We start from the raw sequence: 16,006 nt of genomic DNA, 5'->3' as shown, positions 1-16,006 counted from the left end.
TTAAGGTATTTAGTGTGTTTTTGAAGGCATGCCTTAGCAGAGCAGGGTTTTAAGAGCATTATAAAGCCCACATTTGAAATAACAATGAATGCAAGTAGATAAAATACACAGGTTTGAGTTTCTTTTTCAGCAGAGATCCTACACAGTAATCAGAAGCCTGTCAACAGTAGCAGCACATTATTAAAAGACTTTAGGGGAGAACAAAGCATCAGTGGGTATTTTCCCTACCTCTCCCTCCGACTGCTCAGCTCCCTGCATCAGCTGTTGGATGAATGTTTCCACCATCTGTGGCTTCTCACGGGACAAACTGTACTTCATTTGACTTCTTTTCCACAGCTCTGCTTACATGTGGAAACATTATGTAACTGCAATCATATAGTTAATAGTAAAAATATTTTGAATGGGTATTTGAAGGTAGATTCAGTGGTGTTTATGCGCACCTGTGGGGAGCCGATTATCTTGTTGAGTTTTCTCTGAAAGCACTAGTGTGAGCTCTCTGCTCATCTTTCTCTGCACTGCTCTAATCATGTCGCACTCTGTGCTCTCCATCAGCAGGTGGAGCTGGAAAAAGTAGATTTTGCAGCACTATAAGTTCTTGTTATTATGACATGATGATTTAATTGTGCAGTTTTCATTGTGCTTGTACCTGCCAGGCTTTCACATCAACCTCTGAAGCTCCAGGAGGGGGCAGAAGAGACTGGGTGCCAGAGATTAAAACCTCATAGTGATGCTCTTTATCCATTTGTTTAGCCAGAGCTCTCATACTGGGGTAAAAGATTTCATCTCTAAAAACAAAGTGAATAATTGCTGTAAAACAATGATTGAATTAGAAAGACCTAAGCATACCTTACATTATCCTAAAACAACATTAACTTTGTTGTCACAAAAACAATTATTTTCTGATATGAGTAAATAACATTATTTGAGTGTCTGATTTTTGATATTCCTTAATTACCGGTAAAGTTTTACAAACTGTTGATACAAAGCAGGTGTACTGAAGACATCGGCGCCTAAACGTCTTAGAGCCCATCTCTCCTTGAAGACCTCCAGCTGCTTTGTCAGCAGGAGAAAACCTTTCAGCACAGACTGGACTCTGATTGGATCTTGAAGGTTTGAGGAATTGATCTTTATCTCCTCTTCTTCATCATCTTCACTGCAGCTTTTATTTCCCTGCAATAAAAAAGGAATAGTTACCAAATCAGCAATCTTAGTAATTTACTTACAATTTTATTCACTAATGTGTGAACCCTAATGTGGAAGCGTCACTGGTATGACCTTGTTAGAAACTGTCGCTACTTCATTAGGTGTGCCACTATGCTGAAGGTCATCTTTGTTGCCATGGAGACGAACAGGCTCTGCCTCTCTTCCACCGTTCAGGACGTCCTCCATGAGCAGGGACACCCCAAGGATTGCAGCATTGGCCTGCAGTCTGCTGCGACTGCTCAGGCTGCTCAAACAGAGCTGCAAATAACCATGAAATCTTTTTAACTATCACTGGGAGAGTTTAACGATGCATTAAAAAAACCAAAACAAACAAAGCTGTGTAGTTGGTTAAGGACAATACAAGAAAGAAGTCCGCACCCATATTTGTATAAATAAAGATAGGAAATACAACGACTTTCTTTTTAGCAGATGATCATGAATTTACTTGAGCATTTTTCTCTTAATGATAACAATACTGAGGTCCCATCTGTTTAGTGTCACACCACAACAGCAGTCACCTCAGTGTGCTTCATATTTTAATGTAAAGTCTCCACAATAATCCAGAGAAGATCCAAACAATCACAAAACCCATATGAGCAAGCACTTGGTGAAAGTGGGAAGGAAAAACTCCTTTTAACAGGAAGAAACTTCCAGAATTATGACATATTGATGGCAAAATATATTTTTGGTTGGAAACATGATTCATACACAAGACCAAATCTACCAAGTCTCATCAGCACCATTAACAGGTGAAAAAAAAAAAAAAAAAGCATATGAGGTGGTGAACCTGCATGCAGTGTTCAGTAGGTGGGACATCCCAAACATGAAGAGGGAGCAGTCCATGACAGGCTATGAAACTCCTCCATGGATACATCCTCTGTGCCTGCAGCAGACAAAGGCACAGAAAGATGACGTGACAGAGCACATTTCCTCTCATCCTCTCAAGTGTTTTCATGTTTTTTGAAAACATATGTTAGGATGGTTTTCTAAAATGATTATATGAGGTCACCACCTGACAGCCTTGATTCTCCAAAGGTTGAGGAACGGGCAGCGTGAGACTGAAGACGTCAGTCTGGATGCAGCCAATCATTGGAGGGAGAGCGTTCGCCATGTTGTCATTTACACTCTGGCAGGAAGTAACATCACCAGAGGAGAGGAAAGCCTCCCTAGACATGATAAACATACTTTAATTATTAAGGTTTATTAAGCTGTGATAGAAGAGTGATGGAGGGAAACTTCAGGCGAGTAACTGGAAAAAACAAAAAACAAAAACTGATACCGCAAAAGCTTTGAGTTGTTGAAATATTTGAATTGGCCAAACACCTCACATCACCCAGCAGTGGAAAACGCATCAACATGAACTAATCACTAAATTTAAGCCATACTTTTCTTTATGTTTTTAAAATATTATACACTATTTTTTTAAAGCATGTTTCTTTTGCAAAATTTGAAAATGTTTTCTATTAAATGCTGGTATTTTTTTTAAATCAATGAAAACTGCATCATAACAAAGGAAACCATAAAACCAAACACAGAAAAGAAAAAAGTAAAACAGCCTTTAAATATCTTTGTCATGGAGAAAGTGTCAGTATGGTAGCAGACAGCTGAGGGAAGTGACGATTTCACCGCTGACCTGACAAAGATTCTGACAGCAGTATCAAACTGCAGCAGGAGGACCTGCCTGCGCAGCTGCAGCAGGCGGCCGACAGACTCCAGGTTGCTGGGATCAGAGAGATGATCAACCTGCTGCTGGAGCTCCTGCAACTCTGTTCCTGTACAGCACCCAGAGAGGAAAAAACAAATGTGTGAATGGCTGTCCAAATCCAGGTTTTTCTTTCCTACTATATCACCTGGTCCCTGGTTATACCTGAAATGCAAAGATGGTTAAATGAATATGAAAGTTGTATGGCCAGTTCAGTCTGAACCGATAGGAAGGCAAAAGTAACTCTCTCTCCTCTTATCTAAGAATGGAAAAATAATATTTCATGCATCCGCAGTCACCAGATCTCAGTTCTATGGAGCACTTTTGGGATGTGGTGCATTGGGAGATTCACATCATGGACGTGCAGCCAATAAATCTGCAGCAACTGTGTGATGCTGTCATGTCAGAACAAACCAAATTTTTACATTAAAAAAAGATGTATTTATTCTGTCATGTGTCAATTTTGAGTCATTCCATCCTATTCACTCTCAGCATTGCATGAGAGATCCCTAAACATTACCATTTCTACAATTCTTTTGGAACGCTTCATTTATAAAATAAACCTACCGATGCTTTCAGCGCCTCCCCAGTCAGCCGCCAGAAGTGACCCTGCTGCATCATGTCCTCTCCCCCATTTTAAAGAGTCTTGTCTGTTTCCCAGTTTGGAGAAGCTGATCAGGTAATGAATGATGCCATGAAGAGCTGACACGATCTGCAGAGTGTGACGGAGAGCCTCATCACATGCCTAATGAAATCAGACCAGAAGAGAGTTAAAGGCCAGAGAAAGAAAGTGTTAACATGCGTCTCTCCTCCACCAACACGGTGAAGAACATAAACAGATCTGCTCTAAAATTAGTTCATGGCATGAGAAACTGAAAGCTAAAGTTATCACCCTGTGACCTGCTGTAATATTAGTCTCAGTGACAAGTTTAAGTGTCTCACCGAAACATTAAGTGTTTTGAACATGCGAAGCACTTCAGTGAAGTGGGGGATGTACCAGAGGTTGAGGAGAGTTCTTCCATCTGCACACAACAACTGCTGAAAAATCCTGTTTGGGAGACAGCTTGGTTTGAAAATCTTCCCCGGATACAACTGAAGAAACATCTGTACCAAAATGCACAAACTTGGCATTTTGGCTCAAATTCTTTAAACAAGTTTCACCGTACTATAACCAGGACACAAATAAAACGTGGATAATCACTCTTTAATGCTTAGAGGTTGTACCTGGGGTCAGAACAACGATCAGCAACCGGCTGTCCAATCATGAAGTAGGACTGACGAATGTAGGGAATGTCTTCCAAGAGAAAGGTCAGATTGTGGTAATATCCAACAATCTGAGCTCTCACACAGTGCATAGACATTTGTGTGCTGAATCTGAGAAAAAACATTTTGAAGAACCTTACTATCATAGAAAAAACTCAGTAAAGCTCAGGTTGTCTGTTTTAACAAAAAAAGGATGCCAGAGAACATACTTCCTGAGAAAGTCGATTATGAGCTCCCTTTTGATCTTTGCAGCCTCCTCCTGCACAGTGAGACAAATTAATTTTACTTAATGAACAGGCAATCACATTTATCATCCTGCTCAGCCACCTGCGTGCATCTCACCGGGGTTTTTAGGAACCCCCCAACGGCCTGTTTCTTCTTCACAAATGAATTCAGCATCTCGTCACACAGACCCACTTTTTCCAGCTGGATGGACACAAATGCGCCCATCACCCTGAAGGAACAAATGAGATTTTATATCATAAAGAGCAGCAAAAAAAAAAAAAAAAAAGTGTTAATCACTACTGGTGTAGTTTGTCCTGTAAGTCAATACCGCTTTTTTGTGGAAGTTCCTGTGGAGGGTTTGGAGTGAAAAGATTTATATTGTTCCTGCAGGCCGCCTGTGTGGCTGCCAGAGCCAGAGTTGCATGTTACATCTTTGTCTTCCCTCTGAGATTAATAAAGAAGATAAGAAAAATATTTCAACAGCTGTGTGTTTATATAAAAGCATTAAAAAAATAACACCACAGTATTCAGACTCTTTTGTTCAGTACAAAGAGTCATAAATACATGCTATTACCAATAAATCAGCATGTAAACACTATTATTCTCAGATGTTGGACCTAACTAACCCTTAGGCAGTATTCATATTATTGTTACTCAGCCTGTGTTTTCCAGCCCAATGGATCCACCGTATTGTGCCGTTTTCAAATCAACAACCATAAAAATGTATGCCAAAACAAAACAGATGTTTATTTTATCCCAATTCCATCCACATATAGAGCACACATACAGTTAATATTTCACACACACATTGAGGCTTTTCTTTTTATTGCCTCTGGATCTAGAACATAATTTCGACCAGGGAACGTCTGATCAGGATGATTTCATTTGATGTCCTGCACAACAATGCCCATTCAGTCCCATCATGTATTTGAAGTCCAGTGTGAAGTCATTAAGACTGTTATTTTGACAGGTTCTTCACAGGAAAGGCAAATACTCCAAGTTGAAATTACTTTTCATCAGAGAGCAACACAAACCTCGGCTGAAGATGAGTCACTTTCTGCCCAAAGACAAAGTCGAGCCAGTTTGACCGCACTCGTCAAGGCGTTCTTCTGTGTAACCTGACAGGCCAACGCCACCTGGAGGTTCTTGATACTCTGTCTGTTCATAAGCTAGGAAAAGCAACACATGAAAGTATTTGTGTGTATTAATTTATTTTCTGATAAGCCTTAATGTTTACTTTAATCTCACATGGATAACTGCTTCCTCTGAGCTGAAGCTAAATCTGATCTGGTTCTCGTCCAGTTCCTGGATGCTCAGAGGCAGATGGGATGGGATGAGCCTGCAGCAGAAAGTCCTCTTTAATTTTCTTTCAAACACAGTTTACTGCTTTTGTAAAGAAGCTGAAATAATAGACATTGCTAGATTGCTTAAGAGAAGTCCTAACATCTTTTTGACAGCTTCTCTCAAACATGTCTGGTTTTTAATATACAGCAGACTTTTTAGTTAAAGAGAATAAAATTCCAGCTTTCAGCTATTATGAAAATGAAGATTTATTTGGAAAATCAGATGTAGTTATGTTTTACCTGTCCACACAGCTGTCGTCCTCCAGGATTTCTGTGATACAAAAAGGCCTCTGCTGGACTCTGACTTTCTGATCAGTACACTCAAACTGCAGCGGCCTCAGATACAGGTGGAACTCCTCAAAGCCGAACTCTAAGGCCACATTTCTGTACAGCCTGAGAAAAAATGTTACGTTACATTACTCATTTAATTCAAACTGGTTAATCCTGGCTGCACAGAAATGTTAACATATCAGCAAAGAGCCAGTATAACCTAACAGCAGCTGTAGTTTAATAGAAACTGGATTCTTCTTATCCTGGGAGGGTTTAAAGTTTTAAACAACTTTAAAATTGTTCCAGAAACTTTTTTTTGCTAAAAGAAAAAGGTGCAGTGGGTGAAGACAAATGTCAGTGACAGGATAGCATCAAGAGTGAAAGGGAAAATTTACAAAATTAACAAGTGATGTATAGTTTGAGGATGTTGGCACTGACAAAAAAGACAGCAGGCAGAGCTGAAAATGTCAAGATTTCCATTGGGAGAGACCAGCATGGACAAGAATAAACATGACTACATCAGAGGGACAGCACCGGTTTGGAGAAAGAGTTAAAAAACAAAAGGACGAGATGGTTTGGAAATGTGCAGAATTGGTATAGTGGATATATTGGATAAAAGGTGTTGAACTTGGAGCTGCCAGACGGAAAGAGGAAGAAAAGCCGTGGATGTAGTGAAGGAGGTGCGACAGAGAAGTATGAAATGTAAAAATGTAGGAAATTAAAAGTGGAAAGTTGTTTGTGTTATCATGCTATATAAAACTTAAATGTGTTAGGTTGCAGCTGGATATGTTTGGGTGTAAATATAATAACTCTTTGAAGTAACCTTTGAAGCTCATTTCTGAACTGAGCAGTTTGTTATATGTCAGGTATGTTTATAGAACAAAACAACTGGGTTTTCATCAGAACTTGATGATTGGCTGAAAAACCTGCAAACTGTTTAATATTTAGCAAACCACCTCTTTATTGATGCATAGTGAGGTGTCAAAACTTGTTACTAAGGGTACAAAGGACTTTGTCAAATGTGATCTTCATGGGGGGAAAAGGAGTTAAATAAAAGGTCCAGAACCTATTGTAAATACCCCTGCCCCTCTGCTGTGAGTGTTTTCTTAACTGTGCCAGATGTGCCGTCTCTGAGGCAGATTCCAGCAGGCGATGGCGGATGCTCATAAGCTCCAGCAGCATGGACAATGTTTCTACAGCACAGTCTGTCAGCTTGTCTGGTCCTTGCTTCATGTCCCTCTCCTCTGCAGCTTTTACTAGTGACAGGCCCAACTTCTGGACCAAAATTGGATCCTCAATAAACACGTCTGAGAACAACTGAGAGCAACAGAAACTGGGATTTAGTGAAATGGCTTATTTTTTTGTACACAGTAATCTGAACATACTCTGAACAAGAATGTACATCTCTTTGTATTTGTGAGCTGTAGGAGGCTCCTGGTGAAGTCTGGTTGTTCCAGATTTTCAGTGCCTGCTCTAAAAGGTTGTGTTCGAGGTGGAGTTTGTCAGTGATGCTCGTGGCTCGGTGCAACTGACATAGTTCAGTGTGAGCCTGAACCAATCCGTGATAGACTGCAGAGGCCAGACAGAGTGATGGGTGAACTTCTAGCAGGAATACGTTCATCAGAGCAGGCCTGCAAAAAAAACAAAAAAACCCCAAAAGGACGCAAGGAGGGAAAGACATGAGCATTAAAAGAAGAAAATAATTATGTTTTATAGTATAAAGTCTTCCACAGCTGTTTTAACTTGCCTCGTGCCTCCAAGTGAGACCAAATATTGGGGAACATAGTTGGGTGGACGACCATAGCTGGTTATAAAGCCTTTGTGATCATTTCTCCAGATGCGCTGAAGGTACAGTCGCTGTCTCTCTATCTGTTCAGAGGAACAACATAACCACAACATATAACTGTGGTGTGTCTCATATACAGACCACAGTCATTGCACAGCTTCACATGTAAATACAATCCAGTGCATCATTTAGTGTTTACCTGATTGTCCAGAATGTCTCGGATCAGCCGCTGGTGGCTCTGCATGCAGCTGATCTCAGTCCTGTAGGCCTGAAAATAGTTATCCTGGTTCAGGTCCAGCTGTGGCTTCCTGTGCATGATGTCAGTGATAACTTGGGCCAATGCAAACCTCTCCTCTGTGCCCACTGCATGCTGGTAGGCTTCATAGTAACAGTTTAAAAGCTGCAGAAACACAGAAGTGCACAGTTAGTCAGTTGTAACAGTATGTCAGTCGTAGTTCTATAAAGTTCAATGCTAACAGGAAATGACTGAGCCAAAAGAAATCAAATCCTCTTTTCCATCAATCTACCTGGACTTTGCTCTCCATGAACTCAGTCTCACATGCCCACAAATTGAGAAGCAAAGCAACGCGGTCAACATCTGTCCCAGCCCAGGAGTTGAAATCTACTGTCGAGGCTGACACTCCCTCAGTTTTTCCAATTTGTTTGATTGTGTTTCTGTGGATGAAGTGCGAGCCGATGAGGAGAAGCTCATTCATCAGCTCTACAAGGTCCTGCAGAGCAGCGTCGTACATGATGTAAAACCCTCTGGGGTCCTGAGTGTGGATGTAACGACCCTCAGAGGTGTAAAAATCATGAAGATTCTCCACCTCTGCAAACTCCATGAACTCTGAGCAGTGGACCTAGACAGTTGTAAGAAGCAATGTCTGGATTCTCAGTTAAACCAATTTTTTTAAATTCACTTGAAGCAAGAGGATATATGTTTTTACCTTGTAATCGACAGGAGTGCTGTGAATATACTGGACAGAGCCGAGACCTTCTGCCTCTCCTCTTCCTCCTCTGGCTACATTCATCCAACCCGTCTCCTCTGCTGTGCTGCGCAGCACCTGTCCTTCTAGCTGCAAACCTGCCAGGTCAAAGGTCAAAGTCCTTTCCACAGAGCGCAGGTAGTTCAGCATCCCAAGTGACACACGCTGCAGATGGTAAAAATTAAAACGACATTCGAGAGCTCGCATACTATAGCAACAGACAGATATACTTAATATATTTTCTTTTTTTAATCAACAAGAAAACGATCATCAGCAAAAAACAGTTTAGAGACGAGAGAAAGAACAATTCAGTATCCGCAACTGCACCAAAGAATAAAACAGTGAAGTGTGGATTATTAAACTTCAGGTCTCTCTCTCCCATTTTATTAAAAATTGATCAACAAATTGATTTACTCTGCCTTATAGAAACCTGTTTACAGCAGGATGATTATATTAGTTTAAATAAATGGCAGCAATCTTCCACTCCAGTCGTTAATTAACCAAAGACCCTGTTTTTAATCTGATTTAGTGCTCAGCTCAGATAAAATAATTATCGTGGGTGATTTTAACATCAGTGTAGATACTGACAGCCTCAACAAGGCATGTAATCGATCATTAGACTCGATTGACTTCTTTCAAAATGTAAAAGAACCCACCCACCACTCACACTCTAGATCTTGTTCTCACATATGGCACAGAAACGGAACATTTCCACATAACTTTACATTTACAATGGTGGATTACACAGCAGTGGGGAATAGATTTCATCTCAGTAGATGTCTTTCTAAAAGTGCTGTAACTAAGTTTAAGGATGTAATTCATCTACTGTTCTCTTCTTCTATGCCTGGTGCCAAACAGAGCAGAGCAGCTACCTGAACGCTACTCCCATAGAGGTTGATTATCTTGTTAATAATTTCACTTCTTCACTGCGAACACCTCTGGATACTGTAGCTCTTCTGAAAAAGAAAGGCTCAAACCAGAGGTACTTGACTCCCTGGTATAACTCGCAGACCTAAAGCAGACAACCCAGTAAGGACCAGGGGAAATGGTAAATGAACTGGTTCTTATATAGCACTTTTCTACTCTGAAAACTCTACTCTAAAACCACTTAAAAAAAAAAAAAAAACAACCTCATTCACCCTCATTCGGTCAAGCACTTTTTTCTACTTCTTAAGTGCTTTCTATTTAACATTCATGCGCATTCATACTCCGATGGATGCATTGGAAAGCAACTTGAGGTCAGTATCTTGCACAAGGATATTTGGCATGCAGACTGGAGCAGATAGGGATTGAAGCACCAGTCTTCTGATTAGTAGGTGATCTGCTCTACCACCTGTAGCATTCCTTTAAGCAAAAGTTAACTAGTAAGAACTTCATGAATTTCTTCACAAATAAAATTTTAAACATTAGAGAAAAAGTCACTCGTAACCATCTCACAGACGTAACATTATGTCCAGCTGACTTCAGTTATTACTTCCTCCAAAGCATCAACATGTCTTTTAGACCCCATTCAAGACTGCTGAGAGAAGTCCCACCAATAATTAATGTTTCAGTCTTAAATATGGTCAACCTCTCTCTAATAATCGGCTATGTACCACTGGCCTTCAAGCTGGCAGGAGGTAATTTTAAAAAAACGCTTTAGTGAAGGTTACAAATGATCTTCTAATTGCCTTAGAAGTGGACTCATCTCTTAGCTTTTCCTGCTAGACCTCAGTGCAGCGTTTGATCCTGTCAACCCTAAAACTTTATTACAGCGATTAGAGCATGCAGTAGCAATTAAAGGTACCGTGCTGCAGTGGTTTGAATCGTACCTAATAGACTCCAGTTTGTTCATGTAAATGGAGAGTCCTCTTCACACACTAAGGTTAATTATGGAGTTTCACAGGGTTCAGTGCTAGGACCAATTCTGTTTAGATAAAACTGAGGTTATTGCACTTGGCCCTGAAAATCTTGGACTCATTCTTGACCAGGATATGCCATTCAATGTGCATATTAAAGAAATATGTAGGACTGAGTTCTTCCAATTGTGCAATATCTCTAAAATTAGAAACACCCTGTGTTAGAGCGATGCCAAAGAACTAGGTCATAGGCATTACTTAGTATTACTTCTAGGCTGGACTACTCTAATTCATTATTATCAACCTTCAGTTGATCCGAAGTACTGACAGTGACTAGAAAGAAAGCGTATTTCTCCCACATTGGCTTCCCTTCATTGGCTCCCTGTTACATCCAGAATCGAATTTAAAATCCTGCTCTTCACATATAAAGTATTGAATAATCAGGCCCCATCTTATTTCAATGACTTTATAGTACCATATCACCCCATTAGAGCTTTTCACCCTCAGAATGCAGGCTTACTTGTTGTTCCTAGAGTATTTAAAAGTAGAAAGGGAGGCAGAGCTTTCAGCTTTCAGGCCCCTCTTCTGTGAAAGAAGCTTCCAGTTTGAATTTGGGAGAAAGACACCCTCTCTACTTTTAAGATTAGGCTTAAAACTTTCCTTTTTGCTAAAGCATATAGTTAGGACTGGATCAGGTGACCCTGAATCCTCCCTTAGTTACACTGCAATAGTTGTAGGCTGCTGGGGGATTCCCATGATGCATTTGGTGTGTCTTCTTCAGTCACCTTTTTCACTCACTATGTGTTAAAAGACCTCCCTGCATTTAACTGCATTTCTCTTGCTCCTCTCACCCCAATGCCAATGAAATGTATCTATTATACTGCATACATCAACATGCACTTACATACCTGCCACATAAATACTAGTAGAAAATACTACTACTGTACCTGGAGCTCTCTGAGTTTCAAGTGGCGCAGAAAGATGAGGGACAGGTAAGCTCCTCTGGTTACTACTGGACCCGAGAAGCCTTCAGGTAAACTGTCATCCAGGCCCAGGACCTGCAGGTTGTCCTCCAAAGACTGACTGTGCCACGATAATATGAGTGAGTGGGAAAAGAGCTGATGTTTTCCTTAGTCTTAAAAGGCTTTCAGCCTCACAAGTGACCAAAGTAATGTGATGAATAAATTCTGCAAAGCAATTTTTCTTTGAATAAACACACCTTTCATGGTAAAAGCTTGAAGTCTGACTCTTTGAAATCTCTTTGTTGCTGCCTCTGCTCCCTCTGGATGCGGATGAGTGACTGTGGGTTTCCTATTAACATAAATGTCAGTGTTATTGCACTGACTGAATTTTTACATCTCCCAAGTCGAAAACTAGACGACACACACCTGAATGAGATTGGCAGCGTTGTAAACATTTTTCCAAATCTCAGAGATCATTTGTTTTTTTGTCTTGCGGCTGCTTGAGATGAACGATGTGGATTGTGAGTCGCCAACTTGTGCAGCATGTTCTTTGAGAGCTGCAGCCACGTGGAGCAAATTGCGGACCTGCTCAGATACACAGTGAGGACAGCATAACAAAACGTGACAAAAATCATTAAAATAAAAAGGCATTATATACAGTCAGGACACTTCATTAGGTACACGTTGCTAGTACTGGCTTTTCTTCAGAACTGTGTTCATTCTTTGTGGCACAGATTCAAGAAAGTTCCGAAATCATTCCGGTACCAGCACCAGTCTGAGCTGCTGGTTCAAGGCAGGATGGATCCATGCTTATATGCTTGTCTCGACTATGTCCACATGCCTAAATACTCCGAGGTCATTGGCTCATATGACATTGCAGCTGAAAAGGTGTACCTAATAAAGTGGCATTAGTGTAATGCACTGTTAGCAAATTCTCACTTATGTTCTTTTCACCAGTTATCAGTTAGTCAGTTGTAACTATATATTTATTAATCATTTGCAATAATTTCACCCATTTTGAAGGATGCGTGACACTGATTCAGAGCAGACTCGCTTTTTACCTGAAGAAACTTGCACTGCATCTGGAGCAGCTCATCAACTGAATTCTTTTCCTTGAGCTTTGTGAAGAGCTTCTGCTGCCACGGATCTCGCCTGGGTTTCACCTACAGAGCGGAAACCAAACAATCAGTTTCTAGCATCCTGCAAACGTCTGAAAGACTACAGAATCCATAAAAACACAAGTGCTTACAGAAAAAAAAAAAAAATGCAAATGTTTTGCCAGATACTGATGAACTCTAAAGCACCGAGCATCACAGGAAACAGTATTTGAAGAGATTATTTTACTATTTTATTCGTTTCCCCTCAAACCTGGATGAAAGGAATCCAGTTAGCCTCCTTGCATACAGCCATGTTTGCACTCTTCCTCCCCCACTGACTCTCTCTGACGTCCATACCGTCGTAAGGAGGAAACGTTTTCATCTGCTCTTGTTGTCGGAAGATTGTTTTAAACTCCCTCCACACCTGGACAGACAGCAGCTGCGATTCAGACCAATAATTTAAATGCATTTTAAATTTCACCACCTTTTGAGGACAAATATACCATGCTGAATAGCTCCATCTCATCTGCAGTGGTTTTCAGATTTCCTGTGTCATACGGCAGGCAGAAGTAGGCGAGCAGGGACTCCAGCTCGGGCATGAACTGCTCCAGGTGAACTGTGTGGAGTGGTAGTACTGAAATACAGTTAAATGTAAACTTTTTTACTATTTTTTTTTATTTCCAAAAGATTACAAAAAACATGTATGAAGGGAAAAGCTCACCATCAGCCTGTTGCCTTTCATGCAAAATTTCCCCACAATCCTTTCCTGGTGCTTCATCTTTTCTTTCACACATAGGTACATAGTGGAGCACCTGTTAAAGCAAATTTTAATGTGAAATAAAGCACCACAGGCATCAGACAGGATGAACAGTGATAAAATCTGTCTGTGGCTTTTTACCCTGAGAAAGTGGTGGATGGGCTGAACAGAGTGCAGGTGGCAGACAAGCCACTGCCGATAAATGACGACATCGTCCTGAGTGAGCAGGCTGACGGGGTTTCCTCGGCCGGTCAGCATCTTCTCTCTGCTTGCTGACAGTCTGCGAGCTCTCTGAACGGCATCCTGATACTCACGGGTCATGTAGGACACCTGATCCTGAGACAAAACAAGTCTTATACGATGATGCATTTTTCAGTGCGACATCTGTACGATTCTTCTCGTTCTTTAGAAATAAAAGATTCAGCATTCTCAAGCCGTTTACACGAGGAGAACATTTTCCAGTGACGTTCAAAATAGTGTACAAGGAACCGTATGCTTCCTGAACTGACTGCATTCTGAATAATTATTAAATCACAGATGCTGTATAAAATCTAAATAACTGGATCCCAAGTATTTGTTATCATTTAAAGCTCATATATAAGAGAAAGTAACACAAAGATGGAAAACATGACTGCAGACACGATAATTTAGCCCTCTGTCTCTTTTACTATGCTGCTGTGAAACTTTGCAGCGTGATTTGTGATCTAAGATGATGTAAACAACAGCTGCCCTGAAAAAGAAATCCAAAAACCTGTAGTTACTCACACCTGTTCAACTGCTCATTAATGCAACCAGCCATTGTCAAGAAGACCTGCTGAAGTTCAAACCGCACTTCAGAATGAAGAAGAAAGGTCATTTGGAATTTGAATTTGGCATGAATGTTGCCATTTCAGAAACTTCTGATCTACTGGGGTTTCCCCACACATGACCACCTCTAGGATTTACAGAGAATGGTCCAAAAAAAGAAACAAAATATCCACAGATATCCAAGTCGTACCGACAGGAAGGCAACAGTAACAGAACTTGTACTAGCAAGCTAATGCTAATAAAGTGTCCAGTGAGTATATACACCTTTCAGAATTAATGCTACCTTAATTGTGTACTAGTTAAACATGTTTTTAAGTCACATTCACACTCGTGTAGAGCATCCTGTGTTTTTTGGGAAATGTATTCTGTGATATTTGCCATATTTTTAAACTCCGATTAAAGGTAGATACAGAATAAAATGCAGAAAATAACCACAAACCAGTACAAAAGTACAGTGAAAAGATGTACTTTTTTTAGAGTATTGTTAAAACACTGCTAGGTCATGCTGTTCGTTTACACATGGCAACCTTATAATGGGGATAAAGCTTCTCAATAACGCTGGCATGGTGGCAAAATCTCCTCCATCTCAGCATGAGCAGATATCTGATCTGAGCCAAGTGATAAGATCTGTCTGTGAAGAACTGTGGTAAAAATACAAAAAGGAAACTGGTTTAAGTTTAAAAACTTTTCAAAAAAAAAAAAAATCCTAAAATAATCTGTTTCTGCTTCTTGTTTCAGGCATAAATTTTCTGTCTCTGTCCTGACCTGGTGCAGCAGAAGAGGCAGACTGTCAGGAGTGTACTCCGAACTCAAGCAGCTCTCCAGCTCTCGCTGCATGATATCAGCCTGAGACCAAGTCGGCAAAATGTCAGCCACCTGAAACCAGCAGAAAACAAACTACACCTAAAAAAAAAAAAACCAACCTAAAAATAATGCCTTCACTTAAAATTGGATATAAATCAAAGATTTTAAAGTCTAAAAATGCAAGACTAATAATGAACTTTCTATAGAAAGCATCACCTGAAGCCCTCTCCTCAGTGCATGCTCCCTCTCCACACGAAAGGAGGAAATATCTTTAGGAGGTAGTACAGAACTGGAACAAAAACTTTTACAAACATCATGGGTTTAAAATGTAAATGCCCACAAATCAGTCACAGCTCAGATCTGTCACATTTTACCTAAAGTGACTACTATGCTGCTACACTACTTAGGCTTTTAAAAAAACAAAACAAAAAAAAAGGATAAATATACAGGGAACATAACACTAACAAAAAAGTTCAGCTGCCTGTTAATGTGAATTTATCATCACTACTGGTAATACTTGTGTTGCATACTTTACAAGCCTTATGCATCTTAAACTTGGATTTAAGGTGGAAAACTGAAAGGCGTCCTGCTTCAGAACAGAAATCTGAAATGTGCAGGGTTATTTGAGCACATAAGTACATCGGTCTGCATTGTGAAGGGCAAACATTCATGTTAAATAACAACCGGCCATATTTTGAGTTGAGGATAGCTTTCAGGTCTACCCTTTTGGCAATCTGAGCTTAAATAATACATCACAGACAAACCTGTAGGCATTAGAAGATCCTGCTCCTCTATTCTCTTCAATCTCTGCCTTGAGTGCAGAGAGGTGACTCCACAGCTCTGCCTCCATCTGCTTCACCTTCACAGAGGAGGAAACTTTGTACACTGCACACATGTCTGACATCTTCAATGATCAACACATTCAAATGACAAAAAAATAATAATAATAATAATTATAATTAT

At 40.3% G+C, this 16,006-nt stretch overlaps 1 protein-coding gene across 2 annotated transcripts in view; it reads right to left on the bottom strand.

Moving 5' to 3' along the window:
- Positions 1 to 16,006, bottom strand: part of ccdc162 (coiled-coil domain containing 162) — a 29,411-nt gene extending 13,405 nt beyond the window's left edge. For both annotated transcript variants that reach the window (XR_014908897.1, XM_085392303.1), the window contains exons 1-35: positions 15,808 to 16,006; positions 15,260 to 15,344; positions 15,005 to 15,115; positions 14,767 to 14,880; positions 13,574 to 13,768; positions 13,397 to 13,487; positions 13,179 to 13,309; positions 12,947 to 13,099; positions 12,640 to 12,741; positions 12,005 to 12,163; positions 11,836 to 11,927; positions 11,564 to 11,699; positions 8,740 to 8,943; positions 8,320 to 8,652; positions 7,992 to 8,192; positions 7,754 to 7,875; positions 7,409 to 7,637; positions 7,118 to 7,323; positions 5,977 to 6,129; positions 5,642 to 5,732; positions 5,428 to 5,562; positions 4,722 to 4,837; positions 4,511 to 4,622; positions 4,378 to 4,427; positions 4,130 to 4,279; positions 3,848 to 3,953; positions 3,473 to 3,650; positions 2,837 to 2,975; positions 2,216 to 2,369; positions 1,991 to 2,086; positions 1,276 to 1,461; positions 956 to 1,170; positions 647 to 785; positions 441 to 561; positions 229 to 338 (exon numbers count right to left, since the gene is read on the bottom strand). Coding sequence is in view for 1 of the 2 variants with exons in the window: in XM_085392303.1 (XP_085248429.1) it covers positions 229 to 338; positions 441 to 561; positions 647 to 785; positions 956 to 1,170; positions 1,276 to 1,461; positions 1,991 to 2,086; positions 2,216 to 2,369; positions 2,837 to 2,975; positions 3,473 to 3,650; positions 3,848 to 3,953; positions 4,130 to 4,279; positions 4,378 to 4,427; positions 4,511 to 4,622; positions 4,722 to 4,837; positions 5,428 to 5,562; positions 5,642 to 5,732; positions 5,977 to 6,129; positions 7,118 to 7,323; positions 7,409 to 7,637; positions 7,754 to 7,875; positions 7,992 to 8,192; positions 8,320 to 8,652; positions 8,740 to 8,943; positions 11,564 to 11,699; positions 11,836 to 11,927; positions 12,005 to 12,163; positions 12,640 to 12,741; positions 12,947 to 13,099; positions 13,179 to 13,309; positions 13,397 to 13,487; positions 13,574 to 13,768; positions 14,767 to 14,880; positions 15,005 to 15,115; positions 15,260 to 15,344; positions 15,808 to 15,947 (5,055 nt within the window). In the remaining variant the exon portion in view is untranslated. The remainder of the gene's footprint in view (positions 1 to 228; positions 339 to 440; positions 562 to 646; positions 786 to 955; positions 1,171 to 1,275; positions 1,462 to 1,990; positions 2,087 to 2,215; positions 2,370 to 2,836; positions 2,976 to 3,472; positions 3,651 to 3,847; positions 3,954 to 4,129; positions 4,280 to 4,377; positions 4,428 to 4,510; positions 4,623 to 4,721; positions 4,838 to 5,427; positions 5,563 to 5,641; positions 5,733 to 5,976; positions 6,130 to 7,117; positions 7,324 to 7,408; positions 7,638 to 7,753; positions 7,876 to 7,991; positions 8,193 to 8,319; positions 8,653 to 8,739; positions 8,944 to 11,563; positions 11,700 to 11,835; positions 11,928 to 12,004; positions 12,164 to 12,639; positions 12,742 to 12,946; positions 13,100 to 13,178; positions 13,310 to 13,396; positions 13,488 to 13,573; positions 13,769 to 14,766; positions 14,881 to 15,004; positions 15,116 to 15,259; positions 15,345 to 15,807) is intronic.

The sequence above is a fragment of the Rhamphochromis longiceps genome, linkage group LG19 (genome assembly GCF_057381845.1).
Source record: "Rhamphochromis longiceps isolate RC_006_pf linkage group LG19, R_longiceps_female_GT1.1, whole genome shotgun sequence".
Classification (NCBI taxonomy): Eukaryota; Metazoa; Chordata; class Actinopteri; order Cichliformes; family Cichlidae; genus Rhamphochromis; species Rhamphochromis longiceps.
This window is presented reverse-complemented; position numbering and strand designations above follow the sequence as displayed.